At 43.2% G+C, this 12,794-nt stretch overlaps 1 protein-coding gene across 7 annotated transcripts in view; it reads right to left on the bottom strand.

Annotated features, from left to right (window-relative positions):
* The window catches only part of LOC147017721 (ATPase family gene 2 protein homolog B-like), a 62,143-nt gene that overhangs the window by 3,670 nt on the left and 45,679 nt on the right, over positions 1-12,794 (bottom strand). For all 7 annotated transcript variants that reach the window (XR_015049609.1, XM_085847557.1, XM_085847561.1 and 4 more), the window contains 2 exons: positions 12,459-12,566; positions 7,734-7,859 (listed from right to left, as the gene is read on the bottom strand). Coding sequence is in view for 6 of the 7 variants with exons in the window: in XM_085847557.1 (XP_085703683.1) it covers positions 7,734-7,859; positions 12,459-12,566 (234 nt within the window). In the remaining variant the exon portion in view is untranslated. The remainder of the gene's footprint in view (positions 1-7,733; positions 7,860-12,458; positions 12,567-12,794) is intronic.

Genomic DNA, 12,794 nt, shown 5'->3' with positions numbered 1-12,794 from the left:
AGGAGGAGGAGGAGGAGGAGGAGGAGGAGGAGGAGGAGGAGACTGCGGAAAATGTGGACGGACTGTATTGAGGAGTATACACGTCAAGCAGTCCTGTGTGATTACGGACAGGCAGGCTTGGAGCTGGACAAAGACGGCCCTCCCCCACACCTCATCCCCAATCAATGAGGGGGAGGGGCGAGGAGAAGGAAGAAGAAAAAGAAGAACACCACACAAGGACCACCTTCTCACTTCATATAATACATCCCATTCATGTATCCAATTATATTGCAAAGTCAGCATCGACAGTTCCTTTTAATTCACTTACATATTATTACACCACACACGCAAAGCAAAAAGTGGGGTTTCAGCAATGGGTTCATGTCTGTCTGTCTGTCTGTCTGTCTTATCAGTTTATGATCGCAGAACAGCAGATCGAGATCGAATGTTAAATTTTGAACATGAATCGAAACATGAATATAAAGACAAGTTTCTCGTTTTGCAGTACTTTGTCTCATATCCGACCGGATCGCACATGCGTAGAGAGCAGCAAGTTAACATTGTTTACCCTGCCTGCCTGGCAGTCAAAGAAAACTTCAAAATCATTCCAAGTGGAAACGTACTGTTTTAAGGACGTTATAATGGATGCATAGAACATGCATGAATAACTAATGTGACGTGTTAGATGGGGTGATGTAATAGCCGCTGGATAAAACGGTGGTAAAACCCGGAATCCATTGATATTTACACGATTAAACCTCTGTAAATCGGTGTTTAAATTGAATTATATACTTGAAGTTGTGGACGGATTCGGACGAAATTTGGCGGACAGCTTGGGTATGTGACAAGGACGAAACGATTCGATTTTGACGAAGATCCGAAACCAGATCTGATAATTTTTTAAAAGTGATTCTTCACCATTGAGTGGTAGTGCTGAAACGATATACAGCACAATATCTCAAAAAAGTTGTGGACGGATTCAGCTGAAACTTAGTGGGTGAATTGGTTAGGTGATGAGAAGAAGCAGATCAATTTTTTTTTGTATACCTTGTCGAGGCTCGTATGAGAGCCAACACACAACGCACATCATGGGGGACATGAGACAAGAGGGAGGGAGTGGGGAGGACAAAAACAGTGGGGAACAGAAATTAGGAGATCTGTGGAAGGGAGAGCGATGGGACGGGGAACATGGGGGATAGAAGATGGAGATTGCAGGGACTTTCAGGAAGGAAAGCAAAGAATTTGAAGGAGGTGGGCTTGGGTGGATTATCGGGGGTAGAAAATATCGAGGATTTGGATGGGGGATGACAAGAGGTGGTGGTTAACAGCTGTTTTAAAGGCCTGGAGGGAAGAATGGGAATGAATACAGTGTGGAAGTTTATTCCAAAGGCGGAAAAAAGAGGAATGAAAGAGTGAAGGTGAGCAGTGATTCGTGATTTTGGCAGTTTTATCAGAAGGGGGTTGTTGGCGGACCTTGAGCACCCTGCAGAAATGTGGTGGGGATAAATCGCTGAGAGAGCAGGAGGGGGGGGCGAGGCTGGAGAGGAGACGGTAGAAGACAGAAAGACCATCGATCAACCTGCGGTGATTGAGTGAGAGGCCCAAAGACTCAGCCTCATTGCGGGAGATGCCGATGATCCTAAATGCCCTGGTTTCTACAGCGTGAAGCCGAGAAAGGTGGGAGGCAGGAGCACCAGCCCAGATGGGAGAGCAGTACTCCATCAGGCTGCGGACAAAAGCTTTGGAAGTGGTCAGGAGCTCAGGTGGGCCGAGGAAGGACTTTGCACAACGGAGGGTTCCCAGTCGGCGACTGGCTTTGGAGGCGAGGTTTGAAATGTGGCTTTCCCAGGAAAGGTCATGGCAGATAGTGAGACCCAGAATCTTGAAAGAAAGGACTTCTTCCAGAGGATTGTTGAGAAAGTGGATGGGGGGGGGGGGTTCTAAACGGTCCTTTCGAAGAGACATAGTGAGAGTGTGAGATTTGTCCGGATTGAAAGACATGTTCCACATGTTGGACCAGTTTGTGATTTTAACCAGATCAGCAGTGAGTAAAGAAGCTGCTGCTTGCCGGTCTGAGGGATGACCGATGGTACAGCAGAGGGTGGAGTCATCAGCAAAGAGATATAGAGGATTTTCCAGAGAGTCGGAGAGATCATTGATGAAAACCAGAAAAAGAACAGGGCCCAGAACGCTGCCTTGAGGAACTCCAGCCTGGACAGGAAGAGGGGATGAAAGAACTCCATTTAGGGCCACACGGTGACTGCGACAGGAGACGAAGTCTGCGAGCCATGAGTGGAGATGGCCTTGGATACCCAAGGAAGAGAGTTTGGTGAGCAGGGCAGGGTGCCAGACCGTGTCAAAAGCACGTGATACGTCCAGGGATACGGCTCGGATTTCCTGTCTGGCATTGAGGACCTCCATCCATTGTTGGGAGAGCAGAAGCAGCATATCCAGGGTAGAGTGACCTGGTCTGAAACCAAATTGATGATCAGAAATCAAGCCATTGGAGAAGAGGAAGGATTTGATGTCTGAAGTGATGATGGATTCCATAACCTTGCTGATGATTGGGAGAAGGCTGATTGGTCTGTAGTTGCAGGGATCTGTTTTTGCACCTTTTTGTGCAGGGCAGTGATGTTTGCTGATTTCCAAGCAGATGGCAGATGACCTTGAGCAAATGAGAGGGTGAATAGAACAGAGAGAGGGTGAGCAAGAGCAGAAGAGCAGGCTTTGAGGACACGTGGGCTGATGCCGTCTGGACCGGTTGCAGAATCTGAGTCGAGGTTTGACAGCAAGCTCTCCGCCTTGTCAGGAGGAAAGGACACAGAGTCCAGGGACAGTTCGGTGTGACTGGGTAAGGTGGGTAGAGAAAGTGATGGATTTTGGACACAAGATTTAGCTGCAAACACCGAATTTAGGCATTCAGCTTTTTCACGTGCGGTATCAGCAGTGCGGCCATTTGAGGTAAGGGAGGGGACGGAGTGGGAACATACACCAGAAACAGATTTGATTAGATACCCCCAGGATTTTGAGGAGGGAGTTAGGTTTGTGAGTTCAGACTTGAGATGAGACAAGCCGGTAGGCGACGAGGGATTTTCTAGGATCGAAGCGCTGGATACGATGCTTTTCATTCTGACTGATCCACCGACGAAGATTCATTGCCAAGACGTATTGGTTCACATACAATTGTTCCTCTGCCTGGCAAGATTTTTCCTATTGCATATTTTGCCAACTGGCACTCCTCAAAAAAAATGACAGTAAATGGACACCCTATTTTTGAAGGACTACCATTTGAAAAATAATCGGTTTGCTGGTTTGTGCTGTGGAGCCTCGCGTTGCACGCGCGCACACGCACACACACGGACAACCTGATAAACTTCTCTCAATGCTCGTTTGACCACACCTCCTGAGCCACACAATATTTTTCATAAGCCACGCCCACTTTCCTACACCACTCCCACTTTAAATTATAAACTAGCATAACCCGCGCTCTGCGCGACATGTTGGGGTGGGTGTGTTTGAGAAAGGAACTGATGCAGAGCATCAGTGGTAATTTTACTTTAATGCAGTAAGTGGAATACGATTTCACTGTTTCAGAACCATTTTATTAACTTTTTTTTGTATCATGCACCTCATATGGTCTTTGAGATAATGTAAGCCGAATATCACGTAACTCGAGCGCAGAACAAAGTCGAAGATAGCGCGACACGAAACCACAAACTCGGAAATAATATATAAGATAATTGGAGGTGGTGTGTGAATCCTGGAATCGTTTTCGGTAAATAAATAAGTAATTGAAGGTGGTGTGTGGGTGGGGAATCGTTTTCGGTAAATAAATAGGTAATTGGAGGTGGTGTGTGGGTGGGGAATCGTTTTCGGTAAATAAATAAATAATTAGAGGTGGTGTGTGGATCGTGAAATAGTTTTCGGTGAATAAATAAATAATTTGAGGCGGAGTGTGGGTCGGGAATTGTTTTCGGGAAAAAATAAATAATTAAAGGAGGTGTGTGGGTTGTGGAATCGTTTACGGTAAATAAATAAATAAGGTGGTGTGTGGGTGGGGAATCGTTTTCGGTAAATAAATAAATAATTAAAGGTGGTGTGTGGGTCGTGGAATCGTTTACAGTAAATAAATAAGGTGGTGTGTGGGTCATGGAATCGTTTACGGTAAATAAATAAATAAATAAATAATTGGAGGTGGTGTGTGGGTCGTGGAATGGTTTTCGCTACATAAATAAATAAATAATTGGAGGTGGTGTGTGGGTGGGGAATCGTTTACGGTAAATAAATAAATAATTGGAGGTGGTGTGTGGGTGGGGAATCGTTTTCGGTAAATAAATAAATAATTAAAGGTGGTGTGTGGATCGTGGAATCATTTTCGGTAAATAAATAAATAATTAAAGGTGGTGTGTGGGTAATGGAATCGTTTTCAGTAAATAAATAAATAATTGGAGGTGATGTGTGGGTGGGGAATCGTTTTCGGTAAATAAATAAATTATCGGTTTGCTGGTTTGTGCTGTGGAGCCTCACGTTGCAGACACACACACACACACACACACACACACACACACACACACACACACACACACACACACACACAACCTGATAAACTTCTCTCAACACTCTTGTTTGACCACACCTCCTGAGCCACACAATATTTTTCATAAGCCAAGCCCACTTTCCATAAGCCACGCCCACTTTACGATACCACTCCCACTTTTCATCAACCACGTCCACTTTCCCGAAGCTCCGCCCACTTTCCTAAACCCCTCATAAAATTGACGGTGAATAGACACACGATTTTTGAAGGACAACCATTTGAAAAATAAAACCTCAATCAAAAATCGGCTCGAGTAAAATTTTCAAAATATCACGAAGTGTTTAATTCCGAAGTCTCGCTTCTCTACATTCAAAACTGAAGGACAAGTATTGAAAATACTGTACGCAGTTTTTCGGCTGGTGCACAGCAACGGGTGGTTGCTAGGCAACGAAATTCAAACGCGCACATTCCCAACAAATACTGCACACGTTGGCAAAGTTTCATCGAAACCGGTTCGCTGGTTTGTGCTGTGGAGCCTCGCGTTGCAGACACACACACACACAGACAGACAGACAGACGGAAAACCCGACAATAAGGGATATCTAGCATATATAGCGAATCCAAAAAGATGTTGTTTTCTGGCTCTCCTGAGGGTAGATACACACTTGTTCCGAGCTTTATGGAAGGAACTGAGATTGCCCTCAGTTGGGTTTGCTTTCCATGAGGCAAAGGCAAGTTGTTTCAGGACAACTGCCTCGCCACAAGCTTCAGTGAACCAAGGGCGGGAAGAAGTGTAGGACAACTGAAGACGAGAGGGGATAAATCTGCGCATGAGGAAGAGCAAATTTCTTTGAAAGAATTCCCAGGATGAGTTGATGTTGGAGAAAGTAGCGATAGGAGACCAGTCTATAAGTTTGATGGCTGCTCGGAGACCCTGCCAGTCGGCTTGAGTGAAATGCCAGACTCGACGGTGGTGAGGTGGTTCACTGATAATAGCCAGAGAGATGTCCACTTTAACAAGGACGTGGTCAGAAGAACCGATTGGAGCGAAGGAAGAGCAGCAGATATTGTCAGGGAAATTTGTCAAAATCAGATCCAGAAGAGATGGAGTAGAAATGGTTGAGATCTGGGTAGGGAAGTTGACCGATTGAGTCAGTCCCAATGAGTCTAAGAAAGCTTTTGCTGAGGTGCCATGACAGGTGAGAGAGGAAACCACACCAAGCCAACTGGCATGATGACAATTGAAGTCGCCACATATGAGGAAGAGAGAGTTTGGATGAGAAGGTAGAAGTTGGTCCATGTTTTCAGATAGTGAGGTGTAGATGGAGTATTCACTGTTAGGTGGACGGTACAGTACACATATAAACATGAGGTGGGAGTGGAGGGAAGCCGTAGCCAGAGGTATTCCTAGGGGTGTGGGGGGGGCAGTGCATGGAGAGTGAGGAATAGAGTCTTTGATGAAGAGAGCAACTCCTCCATCAGGGCGAGGCTCAGGTCTGTCAAACCGGAGGAGGGAGTAACCAGGGAGAGATACTTGGGAGTCAGACACGTCTTGGGGGAGGAAAGTTTCTGTTAGGCAGATTATGTCTGGTTTGTCAGTGGCAACCTGTATGGAAAGATCTGAAAGGTTTGAGCGAAGGCCCCAGATATTTGAGGTCCATACTTTTAATGAAGAGGTAGGGGAGGAGGCTTTGGGTGCAGGGGGAGGATAGGACAAGGGACGAGGGGGGAGGTAAGGAGGGTTGTTGAAAGAGTGTGGGGGATTGCAGAATAGCTAGGGGAGGGTCCGAATGAGGAGGAGAAAAGGCTCTGTGGTGCTGGGGGAGAGGGGGAACAAGAGAGGGGGAAGAAGGCAGTTGAGGATTTGAGGAGATGGAGTGAAGTGATGGAGGTGAGAAGGCAGCGGAAGGAGGCAGCTTTGTGGATGGGAGGGGGGCAACTTTGGGAAGGATGAGTGAGGTGGATGAATGGTGGGAGAAAGGTGAGGGGGGAGTTTTTGAGAGAGGTGAGAGGGAGGCTTGGAGGAGAAGAGTGGGATGGTTGCTTTGAGAGTGAGGGGTGAGAGGAGTGAGTTGGCACTGAAGTTGGAAAAAAAGAATGGCTGATGGAAAGCAAACATTCGTAGCAAACTGGGTTTTTTTTAAAGTTTTAGGTCAGTTATGCGATTAAACACATTTCTTTATGGATGCAATAAAGGCGAATTCAAAGAATGGAGAGAAGAAACGCTGTAACAGTTCAATTTTTTAGGCAAGGTATGAAGGAAAGGTCGAATTGAGAGCAGTTTGTTTAAATAGCAGAAGAGTAGTGCATTATGATACAGTAAAGAGAACCACATGTGTGAAAGAGGAAGATGAAGCATTATAAGAGATCGTTTTTGTTATTATTATTTATGTTTGAGAGAGTTTTCAACAGATCAAGTCATGGAAGTGTTGTAGAAAAAAATAGAGGAATAAGAAGAGATGAAGAAGAAGAAGAAGAAGAAGAAGAATCCGAGAAAGGTGGCGTTTTTTTAATTTTGATTTAAGTTAAGAAATAGAGTGATTACTTGGGAGGGATGGGGGACGTTAAGAAAGTGGGAAAGATAGAAATTGAAGATAATGGGGAGAAAAAAACAAATAAACACGATCGTATACCGAGGGGAACAAAGGGTAGGCCTCAAGCACACAGTAAGACAAATTCTATGAAATCTCACAAAATAGCACGATTTTTGAAACAAAACCGAACTAGGAACACACAGTAACATGTAGGTGAGAAAATAAACAGTTAAACAAGGACAGCTAACAACTGGAAACTTAACTTTGAGATTGTCAGCAGGGAGCCCCGAAGGAGACCTGCCAACGCTCCAAACCCAGAACTGAGTTTGAAATCAGAATTTCAGGTCCGAATCCAGATCCGGCCTATCAGTGGGATACAAAACGTAAACTAATCAGCCTGGCGGAGGGATGATCTCTACCGAGTGCCCTTCTAGTTTACTATGGAACTTTTGGTTGGTATTGAGTTCCAATATGGTGGCCACATGGCCTCAGCCAACACACTCAAATCGGCGAGACAGCTTCTAAGTGAGTGTGCATACGTCTCGCTCATCCTGCAGCCTGCGATATAAATGAGGGGTGACAAAAACATTAAGTAAACGTTCAGATTATCAAGAAAGTTAAATTGCTCTTATAAATCGAATTGCTTCTTCAGTTCTGACATTAGACTACATTTCAGGCCTCACCTCCATGCACACGGCTGTGAGATCAGCACCGGAGTAGAAAGGTGTCAGGTCAGCAATGGTCGGGAGACAGACATCAGCAGCCAGGGGACAAGCAGACACCTGTCGGCGGAGGATTTCTTCACGCTCCTGTGGAAAGTGCAATCAAGAACTTTTTTGTGATATCCTAAAGGTAATGAGTATAATGGGAGAGAAATACATCTCTTAATTCTGTTTTAGGACTTGAATAAATTAAAACTCGGCTTTTTGAAAAAGATCATAAAACTAAAAAGCACCACAGATTCCAGATACAGGATGTTTGTGGAGGTGAACTAGAACGGCAATCAGGAGAGCACATAGTCTCACCTTGCACGCTCGTTCTGAACAAAAACATTGTTAAGGCACATATACCTGGAGCATCTATGCACCATTGCACTCTATTAAGTCACATACATTGCCATTCATTACATTGCCGTAGCTTTATTGATCGATTATTAGAATATTTAACAACCACTTTTGTGCACATTTCGGCTAAATTGCGTTAATGAAGGTGAATGTGAAAAAAAAATTCAAATTATATTCCCCGTGCCTAGTCAATCATATGGATGAAGTTTTGCATCGATCTGTTAAGCAGTTCCAGAGAAGAAGATTTTTTATTCTTAAAACGTTTAGATTTTCAATCCAATATGGCTGCCAGACCTCGTGACCGATGACATCATGGATTACATTTTTCACTCATATCTGGTCGCAGATCAGATATATGAAGTTTCAGATTTTTCGAATAAGGATTCTGATTCAACAAATTATGGCTGGAAGACCACTTCACCGATGACATCATCGTTATCACCATATGTACCCCATGGGGAGTTGACATATGCCAAGTTTCATTTTTTTTCGTTGAGCGGTTTCGGAGAAGATGATGTGCAAATTTATTTCCTTTCATCAAATACGGCTACCACACCATGTGACCTACGAAGTCAGAGTTATCAATAAAATATTCTCCGTGCGGAGTCTCTCCCCAATGTTTAAAGTTTCACATCAATCGGACACGAGGTTGCAGAGAAAAAAAATCAGAAATATGTAGATTTGGACACACACACAGACAGACAGACAGACAGACAGACAGACAGACAGGGGCAATAAATCGTCTCGCAATTCTTTCAGGGTGATACGAATAAAGAGGTCACAGCAAGATGAAAACCAAGAAAACCACATCGAGTTACAGACACAAAACAAATCAGAAATGAGCGGTTCAATATTAACATATCAAATATCTGTACGATTAATTAACAGCAGTAGAATTAAGATCAATATTTTGGACGTGATTGACCAACGAATATACAAAGGCAATCCCAAAGAAGCTAATCGCAGAAAAGACAATGACATCATCAAAATTATGTCTGATAAAGGGATGGAAATGATCACTCCAGAGGAAATACTCCAACATAAGGAAGTGTGGGGTAAACTTCCAGAAAAAATTACAAGAGACAGAGACAGAGACAGACAGACACAGAGACATAGAGACACAGAGACACAGAGTGACACAGAGAGAGACAGACACAGAGAGACACAGAGAGAGACAGAGAAAGACACAGAGAGACAAAGAGACAGAGAGAGACCAAGGGTTGTGTGCGCTTTACAAATGCAATTAGGGGAAAAATATTCAACTACAAGGAAACTGTGCAATCTATAGAAGTGGAAGAATGGTGGAGTAACACATCATTGTAATTGTGAACATTCCGTATTTAAAGATCAACATCATAAACACATTATCACAGGTGATCTCAGAATCGTGAAAGATAGAAAGCTGCATGCATTACTTACAAAAGGACCAAATTTTAGAGAAAATAAAAGGATTAACTGGAATAAGGCAATGGAACTTACAGTGATAGGATTGACCGAATGGATGAGAGAACAAATTGAAAAACTCAAAGTACCAAACACACACAAATGGCTTTATGGTTGGAGGAGGTCGAGAAACATGTAAAAAAAAAAAAAAAAAAACAGAGAATAGTTGATTTGAAAAGAAAAGTTCAAATCAATAATCCAAAAGTAGTTTTAAACAATCCAGAGACAAGTGATGTTAGTTCCAGATAAACACCATAAACCACACATTTACTAGATCCCAAAAATGCACAAAACCCCTTGTAAGGGCCCTGTCACACCTTGACGTTTTAGCCAGCAATGGCAACATATAAAAATGTATGTAAAACGTTGGCGTACGCTGAAATTTTGATGTTTTTTTTAAAGTTTTGGGCGTATTCATAACGTGTTGGTCGTATGCATAACATATTAGTAACGGGCACAGAACGTTTCGTTGTGTTATTGATAACTTTTACAAACGAATGCTTAGCCTGTTGTTGGCGTTCACAACCTATGCCCGACGATAGTTTAACTTACACATAGCGCGCTAAACGTATCGCCGGCGAACTCGTGGCGTAGCCTGTTAAAAACCTGCCGGACGCCGATTTAAATCATAACCGCCTGAGAATTTGAAGTGTCAACATCGCAGTCACACCTTGACGATTTTGCCAAGTATGCCGGCCTATGAAAAATGTGTCTAAAATGCGAGGCGCACGTGAAATACGGTATAGGTAAGTTGTGTATACGTGAAGAGTATGCTGGAAAACAATGAAGTACGCTGTCATATTACGTGGTACGTGTAATACGTCGTGAAATTTCAAGCATGCTGAAAATTTTACGACGTACTCGGCGTATGGCTAACACGTTCTGCATGCGTTGTCATATGTTCCTGGCACGCTCCGCGATTGTTTACACACGACGGACACACGTTACTTGTAGGTTACTCATAAGTCGAAACACGTCAAGGTAATATTTAACATACCCGCAACCTAATTTTCAACCAATGGGTAACGTCCTTTTAACCTATGAGTAGCGTGCTCTGAACCTATGTTTAACGTGCTTGAAACCTATGAGTCACGTGCATTGAACCTATTTGTAACTTGCCTTGAACCAATGACTAGTGTGCTATGAACCTATGAGTAACGTGCGTTTAACCTATGTGTAGCATGCTTTGAACCTAAGTATAACGTGCTTCTAACCTTTGAGTAACATGCTATGAACCTATTTGTAACGTATCTAAAACGCACATTGTCGTATGTAGACGAATTAGATTGACGTCTTCCGGACGACCACAGCACTTACTGAACGTGTTTCTAACTTACATCTACCGTGTGATGGCGTATTGGCAGCGTTAAGGGGAATTGGTATATACAAATGGGCTTCACAAGAGGAACCCATTATTGTTCCAGAGTCCATGTTGAGTAGATGTCAATGCCAGTCATATCAGTAGTAGTAATACTATTAGTAGTAGTTGGTGTGCGTGACAGTAGTAATAGTAGTAGTCGTTGTAGTAGTAGCATTGGAAGTAGTAGTATGTGAGCGTGATGGGGAGGGTGTGGGTGATGATGGATCCTCGTTGGATGATGTGATGTGGGTGATGATGGATCCACGAATAGGAGACTACTTTGCACCATTGTTCGATGTTCTTTTCGGCTAATTTTTTTTCCTCCTTCACACGATGAAATATTTCTTTGTTTTACTTTTTAAAGTATTAAAAACGACTGACAAATGCATAATGTACGAGTAATGAACACAGAACGCTTCGATAACTAAAAGATAAGTTATACCAACGATTGTTTATCGTGTTTTAGTCATCCACAACCTATGCCCAACGATAGTCTAGCGTATGCATAGCGTGATAATTCCCAAGCACGTGATTCATAGGTTATAAATAAGTCACGGGTACCCTAAACATTACTTTGATGTGTTTCGACGTATAAGGAACTTTCAAGTAGCGTGTTGCTAAGTGTGAACAACGTTCGTGTAGCGTGCTTACAAAACGTTACTCATAGGTTAGAAATAAGTTTCGGGTACGCGAATGTTACCTCTACGCGTTTAGACTTATGAGTAACATACAATTAATGTGTGTCAACGATCGCATAACGTGCCTAAAACTTATGGCCAGTGTAGCGGAACGTGTGAGCCAAACGCCGAGTACGTCTAGTCGTAAAATTTCAAGCATGCAAAATTTTTTGGACAACCAAAAAGTACAACGTTTTAAACCAGCGTAATACGACCTATGGTAGTGTTTTTCAGCGTGCACCTAACGTACACATAACGTACCCATATCGTATTCGACGTGTGCCAGCGTTTTAGACAAATTTTTCATAAATCGGCATACGCTGGCTAAATCGTCAAGGTGTGACCGCGGCTTAAGATGAGGTTCATCATCGCAAGTAGAGAATGCAGTTTGAAACCATTGTCAGGTAGTATTACAGGGGTGGTGAAACTAATTTATAAATGCTTGAAAAATTCCCATGAAAAGGCGAGGTTTTATTCCGATATTAAAAAATTCTGGATCATTGATAATTCTGAACCTGTAATCGACAGTATTAGTATATACAAGTATCCACAACATTAATAAATGTTTATCAACTTATGACTTTTTCACATTATACACAAACATTCCACATGACAAGCTCATAACCACATTGGACAGAACGGTCTGTGTGTGCGTGCGTGCGTGCGTGCGTGCGTGCGTGCGTGCGTGCGTTCGTGCGTGCGTTCGTGCGTGTGTCTCTCAAGTTTTTATTAAACTTCTAAATTATACCTTAAATAAAATGCAATTCCTTTTCTTTGAATGGAAGAATAAATTGTTGGAAACATCAGAAAGTATAATTAGCAGGTAGTTGCGGTTCAACGGTGAATATGGGTCAAAGTGTGTACCTGAACATCCGGTGGAGGTACGTATATCCGACGATCGAGGCGGCCAGGCCGGAGCAACGCTTCGTCGATCAACTCGGGACGATTGGTAGCAGCTAGCACAAGAACCGCCTAGCAACCACAAGATTCACAAATCACAACCACGGGTTATCAAAAACATGGAGTACAGCTCTCTTGTGCACGGCTGAAATACCATTGCATTAAATGCCAACCAGAGCGGCAAGCCGGGCGAGGGAGTCACAAGCAATCAAAATAATCACATGAATTTGAGTGTGTTTTGTATATTAAAAAAAATTAATTAAATGATGATGCAATGTATCATGCCTCAAAAACTTCTGC

Source organism: Eptatretus burgeri, chromosome 11 (genome assembly GCF_056783735.1).
Source record: "Eptatretus burgeri isolate ZD-2024b chromosome 11, Ebu_testis_v1, whole genome shotgun sequence".
NCBI classification, from domain to species: domain Eukaryota; kingdom Metazoa; phylum Chordata; class Myxini; order Myxiniformes; family Myxinidae; genus Eptatretus; species Eptatretus burgeri.
Note: the sequence above shows the minus strand (reverse complement) of the source record. Positions and strands in the feature narration are given on the sequence as shown.